The following is a 20,108-nucleotide window of genomic DNA, read 5'->3' as shown; positions in this document are numbered from 1 at the left end:
CAGCATTTGGTCCAGCAGTTGCAGTGTGGCCTCTTGGCATCTCTCCTGCTCCTCGAAGGTCAATTGCAGCGGTGCAAACGGGATACGACCGCGATACCCGCTCCCCGTGTCCATCGCCGATTTCGGTGTCGCACCCAATAGATCTCGAACGCTAAAATTTGTTTGTGTTGTCCTAGGGCGAGGCCTTGTTTGTGTTGCTATTCCGCCAACGTCGATACGACAACCTTAGCATTGGTGACCATCGGCTTCACCGAAAAAGGCACCGGCACTAGCAGCGTCGGAAACACTACTGTATGCAAACCAACAAACGAAGCTGCCACCTCCTGTCCTCTTTTCTGGCCAGTGCAAGTGCAGGGTGCTCGTTGGATCGCTGCGTTGGTACCAGGTCGTTCGTGGTTCATGGCCTTTCAAAGCATTCAGCATTATCGCAAAATTATGATGCGTCGGTCATTCGGGCCGGAGAACCATTATTACTAGACGACAGCCCAAAGCAACGAGACGGATTACGAAGGACTGCAATGACGAACGAGTGAAAATTTCGGTTGGCATTTTAGTGGTTACAGCACGCCGTAGTCGACCGAATGTAAGCGTTATGCCGAAACTGTATATGTACGGTGTACGTCTTCACCTTTACGATTAGAAAAAGGTACATTTCCGTCTGGCGACCATGGTCGCATTATTTAGTTGTCCGATTGATGCTGCAAACACCAGATCGTCTTGAATGGTGAGTTCCGACGAAGCTATGCTTGGTGTTTGATCAGCATGCATCGACGAATACCAACAACAACATATATTATTTGCCTAGTTAATTGCTGTTAAGAAAAACAACAACGGCGCTTATAAAGTTGTACGCGGAATGTCTGCCGAATTCGTGGTCACTGTGAAGTATCCAGCATCAAGAACCGAGGTCAACGCGTAGAAGGGTTATCCGCTCGGGGTCTCCCACGGCAATGTCTTCCTCGGGGGGGATCCAGGAATTTCGCTCCTGGCGGGCAAATAGTCGCAGCTGGATCATACGCTGCGCGAAGAACTTGGTGTCTTCGTGGTACTGTTGGCGAGCTTTCTTGGCCATGGCCTCGCGCTGGGCTTGACTCGTGTGCTCCAGCACGTACTCTACGGAGGCGCAGAGATCTTGCGCTGAAAACTTGGCGACGAGCCCATCGACCGATCGGAGCCCATGCGTGCCGTGATATGCTCCGCCGAGAAGCATATCGGGCCCGGATTCACGCTGACTAGCTACCAGAATACCAGTATCCTTTGATGGGATAAGTTCGTTCATCGGGTGCGCGTCCGTGGTAATGATGACACCTCCTGAAGCTCGTGCCTGATCGATGTAGTGGCCGTAACCTTCTTGAGTGCTTGGGCAGAGGAAGAATGAAGTCTCGGCCAGTATTTGTCCGAAGCCCACGGCATCCAAGCGCCTGCGGATCAGGTTCACGTTAGGCGCGCGTAGAATCGCTTCATCATAAACGCCTTGATAATTGTCGCCGTAGCTGTTTTCATGAATGTACAGATCCAGCGGCGGGAAGTTTGGATGCGACAACCAGCAGTCAAGTACCTGCTGAGTGCCTTTGTACGGACTACAGAGCCACCAGAGCAATCTGTAAACCGAGTCGCAACCTCAGAAAATAGTCCGACATGATAGCGTACCTGGAGCCAGCCGTGTGCGTGAAACGTACTGTTGCAAAGTTTTTCGGTCGGATATTGTCCTCCCCAAGCATTTCAATAGCGTGGGCAGCGGTATCCGAGGACGTGAATTTAGTGTAAAAGACCTTGGCATCACGCGGGTTTCCCTCCTGCGCGTACCAAGCTTTCACGCGCTGGTCACAGGCCAACGTCCGGCAGAGCACCACGTCCACGCTCCAGTACTCCTTCGCCGTGAGCTCTCGCATTTCGATGTTCGGCATGATGTAGATCGGCTTCGACCGCGGCCACTCGGACCGATCCGGCCGCGAATCCCAGTAGTGGTTGAAGAACAGCATCGGTGTCAGCGGACACAGCTCGTAGTACATGACGTTGCGCTTGGTCTCCGGGTCGAAGAACGTGTCTTCCAACGCCCACAATGGCAGCAACCTCGAGTGCATATCTGCGAATAAAACCATAGAGCAATCAGCAGCACTCCACACTAAACTTGCACTGCTAAGACCTCTTACACTTGGTAAATGCGATGGCATCTTCGCAGTATCCGAGGCCTCGGATCCCGTCTGGCAAGTAGATGTCCACGTCTGGACACTTCTTGAGCTGCTCCAGGACTCTCGGGTCTCCTCTCTCCAGCACCATTGCGTCCTGCTGCTTCTCTTGCTCCGCGTACTCTGGTGCGCCGTGTTGCCACGGGATAATGGCTTGTTTCTTGGCTATGCAGGCCGCATGCAGCCAGCTCAGATGCTCTCTCTCCTGGACGGGCACCTCGGCGTCCTTGGCCGTCATCCAATGGGGGACGTGGATCTTGGCGAACTCAGCGTCCTCCAGATCTGGTGGCGACAGCGCAAAGCGCTGCGAGTCCTCGGGGGCCTCCACGAGCCGTCGATGCGTCGAGAAATGTGCGTGTCGGAACAGCAAGACTTCCAGCAGCAGGAAGCCCAGACCGTAGAGCAGCAAAAGCGGCCCGAGACTCCAGGAGCGGCGGCGAGTGGCGGGCGATGCGAACGCCAGCGGCGAGGCCTTGAGCGTCACGGAGCGCAACTCGCGCTTCATCTCGAGCGCCTGATCTGAAGTGAGACCAAGGAAATTTGAAGAATGATTACGGGCGCATCCACATCGTTTTGTTGTGAGTAATATGGATGCATCGACGCAGGGCGACGTCAGAGTATCCATTTCAATTGCTGTTCGTTGGCGAGATATGGGTACACCGGGAGCAACCGGTGCAACAAAAGCTGCTCTCCACCGCAGCGTCTTCAGTCGAGAGGCGGCGAGCTTGCGGTGGTCAAGATCCAGCCCACGTCGCTAGTGGCTGCAGAGCGAATCAGCTCCGAGCTAGGTCACTCATCAGGATTCTGTGGATATGAGGTGCACCCATGCCGGGTCTCACTTCCAATCTCGCCTAGTGTCGCCCAAGTCGTGTTCTCTTTTGCGACGTCATGACGTGGCACGACCTTCGGATCATCCAGCGGCTGGGGCTGCGAGTGCCACTGTTCCAAGCGCCGATGGCCGGCGCGCAAGCCAGCGACCTCGCGATTGCTGTCGCCCGTGGTGGCGGTCTGGGAGCCATTCCCTGTGCCCTGCTGTCGCCCGATGCTGTGCGCGAGCATGTGCAGCGCTTTCGAGCGGCGACGAAGGAGCTCTCGGCTCCTGTGAACCTCAACTTCTTCTGCCACTCGCTTCCTCCGGCCAACCCCAAGGCCGACAAGCAGTGGCAGGACATCCTCGCTCCGTACTACCGAGAGTACGACGTGGACGTGGCTCAGCTGACAGCTAAAGGGGCTTTGCGCATGCCTTTCGACGACGTGAGTCTTCAACTGGTGCAGGAGCTCAAGCCCGAAGTCGTCAGCTTCCACTTCGGCCTGCCGCCTCCTCAAATGCTGCAAAGTGTCAAGGACACGGGAGCGTTTGTCATTTCGACGGCCACCACTATGCGCGAAGCAGTTTGGCTGGAAGAGAGGGGCTGCGACGCTATCATCGCTCAGGGTATCGAGGCTGGTGGCCACCGAGGTGTATTCCTGCCAAGGGAGAACGGGTCGAGCCCTTCGGACGGGAAGGAGTATCGCAACAGCTCCATGGACTTCCCACAGCAACTCGGGACCATGTCGTTAGTCCCGCAGATTGTTGACGCAGTGGCGCTCCCAGTGATTGCAGCCGGCGGCGTTGGCGACGCTCGTGGCGTCTTGGCGGCTAGTGTGCTCGGAGCTGCGGCGGTGCAAATGGGAACCGTGTTCTTGCTCGCGGACGAAGCGAAGACGTCAGGCTTACACCGAGAGGCGCTGAAGCGAGCCGCGAGCTCTGCTACTGGCGAAGAGACTGCGATCACCAACATCTTTTCTGGTCGACCTGCGCGGGGATTCGTCACGCGTGTGATGCGCGACCTTGGTCCAATGTGTGCTGTCGCCCCGGAGTTCCCAACTGCTGGTGCACCTCTGGGTGCGCTCAAGAAGGCTGCTGAAGCTAATGGCGACACGGCGTTCTCGTCTCTCTGGTCGGGACAATCTCCAGGCTTCGCGCAGGAGAAATCTGCCGAGACCATTGTGCAGTCAATTATTCAGGAGCTTGATTCACTGAAGCGTACCAGTGCCAACAGTTCTCTATAGCTGGGGTGGTTAGCCTCAACTATTGAGCGTCTTTGAAGTGGCCACGCTCATTAGGCATTGCCTGATAATGATGTTCCAGTGCAAAATACCAAGGCTGTATTTTTGCCAGATGCCTTCGCATTTGACCCGCTTTTTGGTTACTACAAAGTGTTAGTTTATTCACACCAACACAGGCTTTTGTGCTACATTAATATTCACACCAGCGCGTTGAAAGTAATACATGTACGCGTGTGAGCTCACAGATTCGTTTTGGCTATAGGTACACGATGGCCGAAGCTGTTCATCCTTTCAGAAACCAAGGTACACTGCTGGGCTGGGAATGCAGGGTGTTGTGGTTGTCGGCTAGCGCAGCGCCCACAACAACGCGAGAATTGGTCGAAGCCGACTGCAGCATGGTTGAAGGGTTACCCAATGCTTGTCTATACAATTTGGGTTGCCCCTTGTGCAATTGCTTGTCGTGCACACGCTTCCCCGGACGTCGCAGTGCGTCAGCATTTGTAGTGAATGCATCTCGTTCTCTCGCTCTAAATGTGCCTTCAGTCTGGCCTTGACTCATCATAACTTTGTGAAACATGGCGCCGTTCTCCGCAATCAGCTTCTCCCGATCTTGGTCCAGTCGACGCCACAATTCCACTCTTTTTTCGGACGAGATAAACAGGTCGTTCTGCTCCTGCAAAGATGCCTGCTTTCGCTTGAATTGAACCACTCGCCAGGCAAAGTCCCGATCGTCTTGGTACCTCTTCAGCTCCGACTTCGACACCGTTGATGTTGCGTACAGTGTCTCAAAGCGCTCCAAGTTCTGCGCCATTAACCGTGCTCGCTCAGCAGCAATACCTCTTCGACGATTTTCATAAAACCACTTATCAGAACCGTGAGACCCGGTTGTGGTTTTCTCATCCACATCAGCTTCTTGTAGCTTGAGCTTGAACACCCTTCGCGCAAAAGCGTCGTGATGGACAAATGCAGGCTTCTTGGAGTTGTTGTTTGAGTGCGAGACAGCATTTTTCTGCTTAGGAGGTCCGATACGCGGATCTGTTGGAGTCCTCTTCGTAACGTTCCTGTGGTTCGGCAAGGCAGTGGATGAAGAGCTCTCATCGGGTGTTTGGAGCCGTGACTTGCTACCGCTTCGGCCACGATTTAGCATAACAACTGCATTGCACCTTCCAGCGCTGCGGCCACCAATTTGATCTTCGTTTCGAGCTGGTAGAGCATTTTTCTTGTGAGAGGTCCTTTCGCTTGGTGAGGTGTTGACATCTCTGTTTCGATATCGGACCGCGTCTTCATCGCTTTGCTGCTTCCCGTGTGTTACAGGAATGGGCTCACGATGGCTACGACGACGAGGGTCGTGGTCCGTTTTGTTAATATCCCGTGGTGCAGATTTTCGCTCGCTGTTGTCGTAATGCTCGTGTCTGGCTTCGTGACCATGATCGTATCTATCACGCTCTCGATCGAAACTACGACTTCTGCTTCTACGACGATCGTGTATCGACAGGTTCGATCGTCGCTCATAACTGTGTCTGGATCGCTTTTCTGAGCCATGGTGGTGTCGCGGGCTTGAAGCGTTTTCTGTATCGTGATATCGTGATCTCGATCTCGATCGTTTCCGTCTCTCCTTAACTGGTCGCCTTGGCGGGGATCTGCTTCGACTTCTTCTAGAATAATCCTTCAGTGGTGAGTTGCTCCGTTCCGTACGTCGGTGACGTGATGGCGATCTGCTGCGCTTTTTGCCAAAACTTTGCGGTAACTTGCTCTGCTCCGATTGTCGACTCAAAGACAGCTTCTCCAGCTCCGTTCTTCGCACTGATGGGGATTTTTTCCGCTCTGTCTGGTGCCTCAGTATCAATAGCTTCTCTTCCGTTTGAGCGTTTTGCTTCGTCTTGCCATGGCTCGGGCTAGCTTTCTGACGGGTAGACGACTGATTCGCTGGTGACTTCCGCGAGCTTGAACGAGGCACCGACAGTCCCTTCTCCAGCTCAATCGGCGCCCCCGTGACAATACTCGGTGGGCGTCTCAGCCCCACCACCACCGGCTTCATTGCTGCCACCGTCGGCGTCGTCGCCTTCACACTCTTCAGCGACACCATCTTGGACTTTACTTTCACCTTCTTTTTCTTCTTCAAATTCACTGTCTTCGCCCCCTCCTCACTGCTCTTCAAGGGAGACGTGCTGCGTTCATTGCTGTGCATTGTATCGGCCGTCAGCTCCTCTTCTCGCTGCGTCCGGCTCATCGCTCGCTCGAATCTGCTGGCCATGGCGAGCGCTCGCTCCACCGCATTGTCACACACGACGGCCGCCCCGTGGCTCCACTCGCTGCCCTTCGGCGGCTGAATCTCTTCCGCACCCTCTTGCAATGTCCTCTCATTTGTATATTCCTGTTTAATCGCTGTGTTCTCCTGCACTGTTAGCGGCTCCTGCTTCACCTGCGGTTCGTGCTTGTAGGGCGCCTCCTCCTCCTCCGGGTCGAAATAGTACTCGCTCTCGGTGGAGCTGCCATCGTCGTAGGGCGCGGGGAGAGGCCCCGTTGTCGCCATGGGCCTTCACGCTCACTATTAATACCGATAGTCGCTGGGAATGCGCCAACACTAGTGGGACGAGCGTTTGCATACAACCATATTCCGATACCCCGTCATATCTGCTTCTCATCTCAAGTGAAATATTGACCTATAGTCATTGTAATCCACTTGTGCAATATTTTATCCTCTGAAATCGCTTTCTCTACACCTCTGCGCATAATGAAAAGTACCACTGTGCTGAATACTTTGATGAATGGTGAAGCAATGGCGTATCAACACTTGAGTTCTATTGTCTTGAACGGTCACAACAAGGTCTGTCGGCATTACTCTTCTGCCTTCTCGTCCGTCTGCGATGTGAGCACCGCGGGCTTCTCCTGAAACGGTGTGGCTGCTACAATGGCCCACTCGAGATCCTCCGGCTTGGTCACATCAGCTTCAAACGTCCACGCGAACTGCGTATTGATCGCGCGTCGGTCCTCGATACCTTCTCCACCTTCGGACGAGATGAGCAAGTGTTCCGTCACGTCGTAGTGCACTCGCAGCGTGAGCCACTCGCCCTTGATCTCCTCCTCTTCCTTCTCTCTAGTGTACTCCACGGCTTCCAGCGCTGCACTGTGAAAGGTGACCTGCTCCAAAACTGCTCGTCGCGCTTTGTCATCGCCTTCTAGGGGGGCCGAAGGTTTGTGCAGCAGCAGCTTGAGACTCTCGGGCGTCGCCAGTTGCTCCAGGAGCTCCTTCGTCTCGCCCGCCTCCTGTGCGTACAGTCTCTGGAGGACTGTGTGGGCCGCGCGCTCCGCTCCTCGTACAAACTCCGGCAGATCCACCCGCGCGGCCATCGGGAACTGGGATAGCACGTACATGGAGCTGCGCACCTCGTCGGACGCCCCCGACACGAAGATACGCGGCTTACTGCGACTGTAGCGCACGAACTCGGGCATCCCGTTGAGCACGCGGCGGACGATGGCCAATCCACGCATCGATAGGTACTCGGAGTTGATGCCAAGCCAGTCGCCGGACTCACTGGAGAAGCCGCGGCGGCCGCTTGAAGCCGCAGCGCAGCGGCGTACGAGCCGCTGGTGTGGGCGCAGCATATTCGGCAAAATGAGCGGCTGCGGCGATATTGCAACGATTGGATGAAAATGACGCATTTATAAACCAATCCGAGGACTGAGGGCACTTCAACTTTGCACTGCGGAGTTTTGCGGCCGAATTCGGTTGCATGACCTCGTGTTTGGCCTTTTCCGTAGGGCTTGCCAACCCCACTATCTGCAAACGATTCAACCGTGAGGTGACTGTGAAACGGAACAGGTCAAAACTCTCACGAGACTCGACCAAATCATCAAGAAATCGTATGCACCGTCCGCCCGCAATTGTGAATCTCCGAGGCTGTCGATTCACGGAGTGGGCGTTTAATACACGGCTTCGCGAAAGTCTTGCGTTGGAATTGCATCACTTCACCGCCACTGTTGGTGAGGCCGTAGAACACCTCGAACAGAGACCCACCCTTCCGCGAAATCACCAGCATGTCTGGACATCCTGGCGTCGTCAGTAGGAACGGTTCCTGTGCGCTGCAATCCAGTCGTGGAAAACGTCGCTGTTCTTGACGAAGCATGTACTACTTGTATGTGGTTCTCGGGTGGAAGTTACTACAAGTAGTAGTACTACAAGTAGTAACAGTAAGGTAAATCTGATTCTTTCTGATACATCTGATTCCCTCTGATACGTTTGCTTGAAGCTTGTCAAAGCCAGAATTCGGCTCAAGATGGCGCTGCTCCCCCTTCTGCTCGTGCTGCTGGCATCGGCGGCCCCACCGCCCACCGAGGCCAAGTGTGTGATGACGCAGTCGTGTGTGAACCCGGACAACATCCCAGACTACGACGAGTGCATTCCCGAGGCGCACAAGCAGCCGGCAGAGCCGCAGCCCGTACGATAATCTACCAATAATCCTGATAAAATCCGCGTAATTAATAGGATACTTTCTTGCAGATGACCGGGGATGGCTGGCCAAGCACCATCGGTGGTGGCAGCTGTACTAACGCCACGGACTGCTACGGCAAGGGCCAATGCATCAACGGAGCTTGTGTGTGTCGCCAGGACGGTATGGCCGCTGGCCCTCACTGCAATCAGTTCGCCATCCAGTGTCCAGCCTACAAGGACGACGCGTGCTGCTCGTGGCAGCAAAACCAAGCTATGGCCGAGAACTTCAAGCTAGTGGCCAGTGTCTTCGCCAAGAACAGCGCCGGTGGGTGCGACGCTTGCGCCGCCAACCTCATGAACTTGTGGTGCGGCCTCGTGTGCTCGCCCGAGCAGGATCAGTTCATGCAGATGGCGCATCCGTGGCCGAGCACCAATTACCGACCGGACCCCATGACGGGTAAAGAAAAAGTGAAGGTGTTGGAGCTGGATGTGGCGCTAGACAAGGACTTCACGTGTGCAGTATTCGACTCGTGCAAGAACACGGCGATGGCGTCGATGGCTGCGGCCATGAAGTCGTCGCTGGGCTTTCTAAACTACCAGATGCAGGTTGGCGCTGTGGGCCATGGCGAGTATATCTCCCTGAAGTTCAATGCGAGCAAGGACGCGTCCTTTGAACATGACGTGCTCAAGTGCTCCAACTACTCGGAGGTCGTCGAGATGCGTGGAACGTTGCCCGCACAGGCGCAATTGCTGGAATCTATCGCGTCCAAGTCGACGGATGACAAGCAGTGCCCCTGCGGTGCGTGCCGAGCGACGTGTGATACCCACACGAGTGGAGGGAGCCATATCCACGTCGTCGACGACCCAATTTCTATCATGTCGGGCTTTAGCACGAAACTTGTGGCCGCTGCCTATGGACTGCTTGTGCTTTTGGCGTTCTCCTGGAGCAGGTGGAAAAACGAGTGAGTGCTATGGCTGTGGCTATCGTACCAGGCGGGGAAGAGTTCATGTTAATAAATGACCAGCGAAGTCTGCACAGCTTCCTCTGGATGTGTAGCTAGACGGAGACGACGGCACCACGCTGCCTTGAAAGCTCTACCGCCACTGCAACTGCATCTTCTCCTTGTGACTCTTTCAAAGTCTCGCGCAGTACCGAGCACTGAATCTCTAAACTTGCCACCAGTACGAACAGGTCGTCGACAGTTGAGTCGTTGCTGTTCTCCGACTCGATGGACCTTCGGAACGAGCCATTCACACTGAGAGCTGCGCCATTTTCTGCAGGACCCGCGTCTCCCTCCTGCTGGTGAGTTGCTAGCTCCTTCTCGAGTTCGACCTTGGCGAGGAACAAGCGCGCCACCTCGTTCTCGAGCTCCTTCACCGCAGCTTTCGCCTTGCGACCAGCATCCTTCTTCTCTAGAAACGCACGAGCTAGTTCGTCTTCAAGCTCGCGCACGGTTGCATCGAACTTGTCCTTGTCACGCCGCGATTGCACGTCATACCCCGCCACCAGTTCCTGTAAGAACGAGGCCTGGTTCACCTGTGTCTCGCGGTCTTTGGCTACTGCTTCCATTTCAGCCACAAGAGCATGCAACTCTTTCAGTTCCTCGAGTTGGGCCGATACCAACTCCTTCAGGCGATGATCCCCACCATGTACCTCCTGGGGTCCTTCACTGCTGGGCGCGTCGCCATTGAGCACTTCGTTGTTGGGCAATGCAGTCTCAAGAGCAGAGCACTCGACGCTCACTGGGGGGCTAGCGCGACGTGCTTGCTCCACCTCCTGGATTCGTTGCCGAAGCACTTCCTGATCCTTTTCGTAGGCGGCACGCGCAGCAATCTCTAACTCTTCGATGCGCCTCTCCAAACGTGCCTTGTCGTCAATTAAACCGTCCACGACGCTTTTGAATTCAGTTTGTCCTGATTCCCCAGCGGATAGCGACAGTGCCTCGGTAAGTTGCGCCTTCAGCCTCTCGTTGTCGTTCTTGACTAGCGCCTGACCTTCGGTCAGCGTTTCAAGCATCTGGTTACACTCCGCAAGGTGTTCGTCCTTACGTTCGCTTTCCACTCGAAGCTCCTCAAGCTGCTTCATAAGACGTGCGTTCGCTAACTCGGCATCGCTCTTCTCACGAAGAGCCTGCATTGTGGCGCCACCTTTGGCTGCAACCACCTCACTACGCAATCGTCGAGTAGATTCCCGCTCCGTGTCCAGTTCAGCCTGTAACGCAGAGAGCTGTTCTTGCATGGTACTTGAAGGCACTGAACGAGACTGCACTCCCTCTACCCCAGAACGAGCGGCAGCGAGCTCCTGCCCGCGTTGCTGATGTTCTCGTTCAAGCTGTTCGTAAGCCATCGTGAGTCCGTTCACGCGAGTCTCCATCTCCAGCGCAGACTCTGACATACTCTTGATTTTGATCTCCAGTTCTGCCTTTTCTCGTTCGACGTGCTGGCACTGAGCAGCCAACTTCTCTGCGAGTTGTGGTTCTTGTCCCTGGTTGCTACTCGGACGGATGGCCTCACCAACTCGGCGTACGTCATTCTGCTTTAGGTCTGTCACTTGCTGCTGTAGATCGCGGATCTGTTTGTCTTGCATACGAATGAGGTCTTGATAGGCACCCATGGCATTATGGGCACCAGAATCAACACCTGAAGTCGGCGAAGATCCACTGCCCACCCCAGTGTAAATCGCGATGACGCGTTTTTGAATCTGCTCAGCCATTTCACGGTAGAATACCGTGAAGTCTCGTTCATAAAGCAGGAACAAATAATGTGCCTCGGCCTCTTCGCTCGCCACTTTACCTGTACCGTCCTCATCGCATACATCATATGCAGCACGATAGGCGAGCAAAGCGCGCGAGCTTTGTCCCTTGCTTGCTCGGGCACACGCCAGCATTGCTGGAGTTTGCTGAAACTGGACCAACGCATCTGTAAACCGCTCAAGACTTACGCGCTTGCTGATCATCTGGAGAAGCTGGTCTCGTGTCATCTGCAAACCCTGCTCATCTTCCGTCGCAGCTGCTGTTACTGTTGTGCTCGCAATCTTCAAGGCCTGCTCTTCCTCGTCTTCACATAGAAATTCTAAGCAACAGCCAAGCAGCAATGCGACGAGACCCCGTAGCTGAATCATCTCAGTCGAAGCTCGAGGTGAACAAGATGGTTGGTTATCAGAAAGACCGTCCACAAGCACCGACAAGTTCGTCACAGAACCAACGATCTCCCGAACAGCCTTGGGGCAGCCGTGACACCAGCGGATAAGCAACAAAAGCACCGAGAGTTTGGCCTGGAAAACGATAGACTGGAATGCAGCTCCCAACGCCTCGTCCGTCGGCGATCGTAGCAAGCGTAGGCAGCGCGAGAGAAATAACCCACCTGCAACCGCACGGGCCTCTGAGTCATCGTACTCGGCTGGCACGCGAAGTGCGAGCTCTTTGCAGTATGCACTATCCGCCAGCAAACTCGCCAGTCGATGACTTGCTTTCCAGGTCACCACTAGCTTCGTATTCAGCGTTTCAACGTCGGAACTGTCGCTGTTCTGGACAATAAAATCAGTGTTCATGATAAAAGCATCCAGTAGGACTCGGCCTGCAGAGGGAGGAGCTGAGAACGCATCATAGCCGCCGCCACCGTCGTCTCCCCCGGCAGACATCGGTGGTGGGGGTACCGACTGGATATGCTGCAGCACTGACATACGGGCGCCTTCATTTTCTTGAAAAAGCGCATCCAGAAGCGCCGACGCTGCAGCAGCTACAGGCGACTCATCACTTTCGTTCCCTACGTCGAGATTCAGAAGCTCCGCGAGAACGTTGCGCCCCGACGGCGACGCGTACAGATTTACCAGGATCATCTGCGCTCCACCATTGTGTTCACTTACTAAACGTAGCAAATCTAGCGCCTGCAGTCGCAGATCAGTAAGTGCATCGCTACGGCAGCAAACCAATTCACCCACAGCGCCCATGAGCGCTTCCTGTCGGGCAACAAGGCTCTGTATCCTCGCCAGCTCCTGGCTTTTACGGGCCCGATCCCGCTGCGCCATTTCATCCAGCGACGACTCACGGGCTCCTTCATACAATCCAGCTACGAGAAAACGAACTAGTTGCAGTCCAAGCTTCAGCACTCTTTTTCTCCTCCCGAGTGCAGCTGCATCCTCCGCTTCCTCTCCTCCATCAAGCCCCGGCAGCCTCAGCAGTCGAGGCACGTGTGTCTCCAGATACGGCATCTCGAGAAACAGCGTCTGCGTCATGAGGTTGTCTCTCACCATATTGTTCACGATCTGCAAGCAGTCCGCGATAACACTACTAGCGGGGCTTGCTCCGGTCTCCGTCACTCCTTCCACCTCCATAATCTGAAACAGCCTGGCAAAGCCTTCTTCAAAGGCCAAGAACTGCTGTGCGTTCTTGTCTCTCCCTGTCAATTGTCCGAGCACGGCCAACGCCGCGTCTCGAATATGTTCTCGCCGGTCCTCCACGACCTCCAAGAGTCTGCGGAGTCCCTCCTTGCACTCCAGCACTGATGTGGCAAAAGCCTTGGGCTGTGCGTCCTGCAGCGCTCTCACTAGGGCAATAGCAGGGCCTCGGATCCACGGCGACGGGTCCTGCAGCAGCGTGAGGCACGTCTGCGTGCCCCAAGTAGCAGGGGCCGGCGGCTGCTCCAGCAGCAGAAGGGCCGCCGAGGGCGCGCGGCTCACAATGGCCTGCAGGAACTCGAGCATCGCCTCCATGAGCTCTGTGTCCCGAGGGTCGGACACCAGGGCGGCCAACACGGCAGGCACAGCGGCCTGTCCAAGTTCCTGCTCTTCAACTGTGGGGTCGGTCGAGCTGCTCCTGCGGTCGCCAGGACTCCGATTCGCGTGGGATTTCTGAGCTAATGCTTGAAGGGCATCCACCGCCTTCTTGCGCTCCCCCAGGAGCGTTGCAAATTGCAAACGCTCGACCGCCAGCGCGATTTCCGCTCGGATTTCAGTAGAAGCGGTCGGGTTCGAGGTGTTTTGCGGGTTTGACAGCGCGCTGAGACCCACCACGGGTGTCGATGGGGAGCTAGACGCGTCGGCGACGCTGCGGACGAGAGGCTGCGACACCTCGGGTTCCTCGGGGGGCACCACGATGCGGTGCACGCGACTCAGCACCGCCTGCATGGCGAAGGGACTGCCACGTACGAACTGAAAAGTTTGTTATTACATGTAGTTAGGTACGTTCGATAGTTTGTTTCTATTTAATAAGAAATTTTCTATTTAAGTTAGCAGAAAATATTGCTAAAGTAGTGCCACTGATAGGTATATGTACAAGTGCAAGCCGTCTCTAGAGTTAGCAACAACTCTTAAACTCTAGCTACCGGTAGCTGGTTTCCGGATCTAATCGTCATTTTCGCAACGCAAAGGGAAGCACGCCTACGTTGTCGGCGCTCTTGCTGGCACGTTTCGCTTGCATCTTGGATACTTATCAGATACACTACAGGGTGGTAATGTGAGCACGGGCGGACTCCTCGATGAGGTTGTTTCGTGAAAGACCGAGTAAGTGCAACCCAGTCGGACCAATGACTTGATAAGGCTGAGTTCACTTTCGTATTTGCTGCACAACTCCAACACAACCGCTTGACCTCCACACGCTGTACAAGAGACCCCCGATGATATCCGGGTCAATTGTGGTACTCGTCGCCCTCGCTTGCATTTCTTCATCGGGGCTCGCAGACACCGGGGTGGCCGTTCAAGGCGACGCAGTGTACTTGCTCCCAGATACCCGAGGCCCACCATGTGCTGGTTTCGGGGCGACGCCCCTCGGTTGGGCGTGCCCAATAGCAGGTTACATCGCCATCGCCGAATGCCACCCTCGCTTTGCGTCTTATGATGGTGCGCACTGTGTGGCCAAAGTGAACGCCGAATGTGCCATTCTTACGGATTTCACATGGGGCTGCGTGTTTGCTGGATCTGGAGATACAACACTAGTAAATTCACATTCCGAAGAACAAAGCAAGAACATTGATCGAAATCTCAGAGCGATGGACATCGAGACGCCGACGACCGAGACACCGACAACTCAAACGCCAGCCATCGAGACGCCGACGACCGAGACGCCGACGACCGAGACACCGACAACTCAAACTCCGTCGACTCGAACTCCGGTGACCGGGTCGCCAATAACTCAATCTCCTAGGACGCGAACACCTGGGTCCTATACTGGGACAATGCCAACGTCATCCAATACGCCAACTGAGGAAGCGACTGGGAAGACCCCGTCGACACCGGCTGTGCGTACTGGAGCTCCAGCTACGACGCGTACTCCAGTCAAGCGCACTTCGCCAACGAAGACGCGTGCTCCTTGTACAAAGGACCAACACACGTCAAGGCTGAGATCAACTCCCACAAAGCACACTCGATCACATCACGCCAAGAAGGGCCACACCAAGAAGTCTCACACCAAGAAGGGCCACATCAAGAAGGCTCACACCAAGAAGGCTCACGCCAAGAATGGCCACACCAAGAAGGCTCTACGCAAGAAGGGTCTGTAGGTCTTGCATATCCTAGATCCGAACAAGCCCTGCGCGGGTCAATTACTGAGCCGTTGTCGACCGTAGACAATACTCCGCAGCGTTGAGTCTTCTAGTGGGGCATTTACGTTTTGCCTTTGCATTCTACTGCGTATTAGTATATACCATTTACATTTCTTTAAGTCTCCACTTGTGCTCATTGGAAAAAAAAACTAACCTTCAAACAGAAGGCCACCTTACCACACAAAACTTATGCTCAGTAGCCGAGGCTTGCGCTGGATTTCGGGCTTGGGCTGCACCCATTCCGGCGTCCCATCGACTTCTTTCGAGTTCACGGATCTTTTTCTGGTGCAAATTCGGGTACAGATCTCGTGCCCGTTGAGGACAACACTCAGCCGTAGAGACCACGAACGCGAAGGTAGGCACGACCAATTTGCCGTTAGTGACTTTGCTAGTTGCAATGCTACAGGGCCACCAGGCACGAAAGCACCGTGCGCATTGCGCACGGTGAAGTGGTCTCGAGCACCCTCGACACTGGCGACGACAGCGTTGCCGTTCACCCATAACAAATTTTTGCATCACGTGCCACTCGTTGAACCTATTGGGTTCGTGCTGGAGGGCATAGCACTGCCTCTCGAGCCTGACAATCGAACAGATACTATCGACTGCTATTGCGCTCGGCATGCTGCAGCACTGTCGAGCAACACGGGCGATTGTCCTACTGCACGCCTGAATCCCCCGCCGTTTATGACTATGAAGGGTCTGGAGTGTCGGACAGCAGGGCCTCTCTGCGCGACAACAGTGGCGAGATCGAGCGCCCTGCTTGGCATCTTTCTGGAAGGTAACTTCAATCAGAAGACCACTAAGTTTGCTGTCCGCAGCGGCAGACGCCAAAGCGTTTCTCACAGCACGCCAGCACTTCCAGGAAATCTTGGTGCAGCAACCCATTCCATTGCAAATGATCCCATGACGGCATCCTCCATTTGAGTGGCAGAGTCTCACCACGACGCCCACTTTTCAATTTGCTCGGCTTCGAGCACTTGACCCTCCACGCCCCGCGACTTCCAACCCCGTTGACTTCACCGCACGGACCCCGACCATGACGTGTCTCCACTTCGCAGCGGCGCTCGCCGCGCTGGCCTTGGCCGGCCTTGCAGCCGCTGACCTGCCCGTGTCGGTGCAATTCGACGCCACGTACACCATCTCGTCCTCCCGGGGAGCTCTTTGCTCTGGCGCCGGTAAAGCGCCGGCTGGAACCGCGTGTCCGCTCAAGGGCGACGTGGCCACGGCCGACTGCCACCCGTACCTCTTCTCGTTCGACGGCAAGCAGTGCACAGCCAAGGAGGATGCCGAGTGCGCTATCGTGCTCGGAGACACGTGGGGCTGCGTCTTCCCGTCCGTCTCGGGCTCCACGGCCACGCCGTGTCCAACGACGTACGAGTCCGGCACACCCGAAGTCACTCCTGCAGCCACCAAGGGTGGCAAGGACGAGTACCCGACGCCAGCCCCGAGCAAACCAAGCTCCACTGCATACCCGGACCACAAGACCCCGGCACCGACCACTCCATACCCGGACTACAAGACCCCGGCGCCGACGACTCCATACCCGGACCACAAGACCCCGGCACCGACCACTCCATACCCGGACTACAAGACCCCGGCACCGACCACTCCTTACCCGGACCACAAGACCCCGGCACCGACCACTCCTTACCCGGACCACAAGACCCCGGCACCGACCACTCCATACCCGGACTACAAGACACCGGCACCGACGACTCCATACCCGGATCACAAGACCCCGGCACCGACCACTCCGTACCCGGACTACAAGACACCGGCACCGACGACTCCATACCCGGATCACAAGACCCCGGCACCGACGACTCCATACCCCGAGACTGGTGCACCCGAAACTCCGTATCCGGAAACTTATGGCCCCGAGACCTCGTATCCCGAGACGCCATATCCCGAGACTCCGTATCCCGAAACGCCATACCCAACGACACCCGTGCCTGATACGCCATACCCGGAAACGCCATACCCGGAAACTCCGTATCCCGTGACCCCAACTACGAAAACGCCATGCCCGGAAACTCCGTATCCCGAGACCCCGTATCCCGAGACGCCATACCCGGAAACGCCATACCCGGAAACTCCGTATCCCGAGACCCCGTATCCCGAGACACCATACCCGGAAACTCCGTATCCTGAGACCCCGTATCCCGAGACCCCGTATCCCGTGACCCCAACTCCGGAAACGCCATACCCGGAGACTCCGTATCCTGAGACCCCGTATCCCGAGACCCCGTATCCCGAGACCCCGTATCCCGTGACCCCAACTCCGGAAACGCCATACCCGGAAACTCCGTATCCCGAGACCCCGTATCCCGTGACCCCAACTCCGGAAACGCCATACCCGGAGACTCCGTATCCTGAGACCCCGTATCCCGAGACCCCGTATCCCGAGACCCCGTATCCCGAGACGCCATACCCGGAAACGCCATACCCGGAAACTCCGTATCCCGAGACCCCGTATCCCGAGACCCCGTATCCCGAGACACCATACCCGGAGACTCCGTATCCCGAGACACCATACCCTGAAACGCCGTATCCCGTGACCCCAACTCCGGAAACGCCATACCCGGAAACTCCGTATCCCGAGACGCCATACCCGGAAACGCCATACCCGGAAACTCCGTATCCCGAGACCCCGTATCCCGAGACACCATACCCGGAAACTCCGTATCCTGAGACCCCGTATCCCGAGACGCCATACCCGGAAACGCCATACCCGGAAACTCCGTATCCCGAGACCCCGTATCCCGAGACACCATACCCGGAAACTCCGTATCCTGAGACCCCGTATCCCGAGACCCCGTATCCCGAGACCCCGTATCCCGTGACCCCAACTCCGGAAACGCCATACCCGGAAACTCCGTATCCCGAGACCCCGTATCCCGAGACCCCGTATCCCGAGACCCCGTATCCCGTGACCCCAACTCCAGAAACGCCATACCCGGAGACTCCGTATCCTGAGACCCCGTATCCCGAGACCCCGTATCCCGAGACCCCGTATCCCGTGACCCCAACTCCGGAAACGCCATACCCGGAAACTCCGTATCCCGAGACCCCGTATCCCGTGACCCCAACTCCGGAAACGCCATACCCGGAGACTCCGTATCCTGAGACCCCGTATCCCGAGACCCCGTATCCCGAGACCCCGTATCCCGAGACGCCATACCCGGAAACGCCATACCCGGAAACTCCGTATCCCGAGACCCCGTATCCCGAGACCCCGTATCCCGAGACACCATACCCGGAGACTCCGTATCCCGAGACACCATACCCTGAAACGCCGTATCCCGTGACCCCAACTCCGGAAACGCCATACCCGGAAACTCCGTATCCCGAGACGCCATACCCGGAAACGCCATACCCGGAAACTCCGTATCCCGAGACCCCGTATCCCGAGACACCATACCCGGAAACTCCGTATCCCGAGACCCCGTATCCCGAGACCCCGTATCCCGAGACCCCGTATCCCGTGACCCCAACTCCGGAAACGCCATACCCGGAAACTCCGTATCCCGAGACCCCGTATCCCGAGACCCCGTATCCCGAGACCCCGTATCCCGTGACCCCAACTCCAGAAACGCCATACCCGGAGACTCCGTATCCTGAGACCCCGTATCCCGAGACCCCGTATCCCGAGACCCCGTATCCCGTGACCCCAACTCCGGAAACGCCATACCCGGAAACTCCGTATCCCGAGACCCCGTATCCCGTGACCCCAACTCCGGAAACGCCATACCCGGAGACTCCGTATCCTGAGACCCCGTATCCCGAGACCCCGTATCCCGAGACCCCGTATCCCGAGACGCCATACCCGGAAACGCCATACCCGGAAACTCCGTATCCCGAGACCCCGTATCCCGAGACCCCGTATCCCGAGACACCATACCCGGAGACTCCGTATCCCGAGACACCATACCCTGAAACGCCGTATCCCGTGACCCCAACTCCGGAAACGCCATACCCGGAAACTCCGTATCCCGAGACGCCATACCCGGAAACGCCATACCCGGAAACTCCGTATCCCGAGACCCCGTATCCCGAGACACCATACCCGGAAACTCCGTATCCTGAGACCCCGTATCCCGAGACGCCATACCCGGAAACGCCATACCCGGAAACTCCGTATCCCGAGACCCCGTATCCCGAGACACCATACCCGGAAACTCCGTATCCTGAGACCCCGTATCCCGAGACCCCGTATCCCGAGACCCCGTATCCCGTGACCCCAACTCCGGAAACGCCATACCCGGAAACTCCGTATCCCGAGACCCCGTATCCCGAGACCCCGTATCCCGTGACCCCAACTCCGGAAACGCCATACCCGGAAACTCCGTATCCCGAGACGCCATACCCGGAAACTCCGTATCCCGAGACGCCGTATCCCGAGACCCCGTATCCCGAGACACCATACCCGGAAACTCCGTATCCCGTGACTCCGTATCCTGAGACACCATACCCGGAGACCCCGTATCCCGAGACGCCATACCCGGAAACGCCATATCCGGAGACTCCGTATCCCGAGACACCATACCCGGAGACCCCGTATCCCGAGACGCCATATCCCGAGACCCCGTACCCTGAAACAACAGCGCCAGTGGAAACCGCATACCCGGACGATGGAAAGCAGGACGAAGGCCAAAACTACGATGCAGGTCAGCACGACCACCGCGCGTAGACGGCCACTCTATCGGCCCACTCGCGACCACCTCAGTTTACTTATGCGTGATAGCAACCGGCCGCGCCGGCAAGCCTTGCTGAACCAGACGAGGGAGACATTGGGACGAGAGCAAGCCTCGAATCCTCATAATGCATGGTAAAGCAAATATTCGTGTTCACTATTGTATTGTGAATTGTTCCGGCTAAATTTGTCCCGAGCGCCAAATATC

The 20,108-nt window shown here is 56.4% G+C and overlaps 8 protein-coding genes across 9 annotated transcripts; 4 read left to right on the top strand and 4 right to left on the bottom strand.

Moving 5' to 3' along the window:
* Positions 1-895: 895 nt before the first annotated feature.
* On the bottom strand, positions 896-2,694 carry KRP23_9535 (uncharacterized protein; the record flags this gene model as incomplete). Its single annotated transcript, XM_067895098.1, has 3 exons — positions 896-1,580; positions 1,651-2,086; positions 2,154-2,694. 3 exons carry the CDS (start codon positions 2,692-2,694, stop codon positions 896-898), a joined length of 1,662 nt encoding a protein of 553 aa, XP_067742716.1.
* Positions 2,695-3,077: 383 nt separating this feature from the next.
* On the top strand, positions 3,078-4,241 carry KRP23_9534 (putative nitronate monooxygenase; the record flags this gene model as incomplete). Its single annotated transcript, XM_067895095.1, has 1 exon — positions 3,078-4,241. The coding sequence occupies one exon, from the start codon at positions 3,078-3,080 to the stop codon at positions 4,239-4,241; it is 1,164 nt and encodes a 387-aa protein (XP_067742715.1).
* A 280-nt stretch (positions 4,242-4,521) lies between these two features.
* Positions 4,522-6,771, bottom strand: KRP23_9533 (uncharacterized protein; the record flags this gene model as incomplete). Its single annotated transcript, XM_067895094.1, has 2 exons — positions 4,522-5,040; positions 6,043-6,771. 2 exons carry the CDS (start codon positions 6,769-6,771, stop codon positions 4,522-4,524), a joined length of 1,248 nt encoding a protein of 415 aa, XP_067742714.1.
* Positions 6,772-7,076: 305 nt separating this feature from the next.
* KRP23_9532 (uncharacterized protein) lies at positions 7,077-7,844 on the bottom strand (the record flags this gene model as incomplete). The annotated part of the gene is made up of 1 exon (XM_067895093.1): positions 7,077-7,844. One exon carries the CDS (start codon positions 7,842-7,844, stop codon positions 7,077-7,079), a length of 768 nt encoding a protein of 255 aa, XP_067742713.1.
* Positions 7,845-8,515: 671 nt separating this feature from the next.
* KRP23_9531 (NPC intracellular cholesterol transporter 1) lies at positions 8,516-9,636 on the top strand (the record flags this gene model as incomplete). The annotated part of the gene is made up of 2 exons (XM_067895092.1): positions 8,516-8,677; positions 8,740-9,636. The coding sequence occupies 2 exons, from the start codon at positions 8,516-8,518 to the stop codon at positions 9,634-9,636; spliced, it is 1,059 nt and encodes a 352-aa protein (XP_067742712.1).
* Positions 9,637-9,727: 91 nt separating this feature from the next.
* On the bottom strand, positions 9,728-13,795 carry KRP23_9530 (General vesicular transport factor p115; the record flags this gene model as incomplete). Of its 2 annotated transcripts, XM_067895090.1 has the most annotated exons (2): positions 12,174-12,196; positions 12,355-13,795. In XM_067895090.1, 2 exons carry the CDS (start codon positions 13,793-13,795, stop codon positions 12,174-12,176), a joined length of 1,464 nt encoding a protein of 487 aa, XP_067742710.1. The 2 variants fall into 2 exon arrangements, with proteins under 2 accessions (XP_067742711.1, XP_067742710.1); XM_067895091.1 differs by having other exon boundaries at positions 9,728-13,795.
* An 860-nt stretch (positions 13,796-14,655) lies between these two features.
* KRP23_9529 (uncharacterized protein) lies at positions 14,656-15,165 on the top strand (the record flags this gene model as incomplete). The annotated part of the gene is made up of 1 exon (XM_067895089.1): positions 14,656-15,165. The coding sequence occupies one exon, from the start codon at positions 14,656-14,658 to the stop codon at positions 15,163-15,165; it is 510 nt and encodes a 169-aa protein (XP_067742709.1).
* Positions 15,166-16,243: 1,078 nt separating this feature from the next.
* On the top strand, positions 16,244-19,897 carry KRP23_9528 (Periaxin; the record flags this gene model as incomplete). The annotated part of the gene is made up of 1 exon (XM_067895088.1): positions 16,244-19,897. One exon carries the CDS (start codon positions 16,244-16,246, stop codon positions 19,895-19,897), a length of 3,654 nt encoding a protein of 1,217 aa, XP_067742708.1.
* Positions 19,898-20,108: the final 211 nt, after the last annotated feature.

The sequence above is a fragment of the Phytophthora ramorum genome, assembly GCF_020800215.1.
Source record: "Phytophthora ramorum isolate Pr-102 chromosome Unknown Phyram_PR-102_s0008, whole genome shotgun sequence".
NCBI lineage: Eukaryota > Oomycota > Peronosporomycetes > Peronosporales > Peronosporaceae > Phytophthora > Phytophthora ramorum.
Note: the sequence above shows the minus strand (reverse complement) of the source record. Positions and strands in the feature narration are given on the sequence as shown.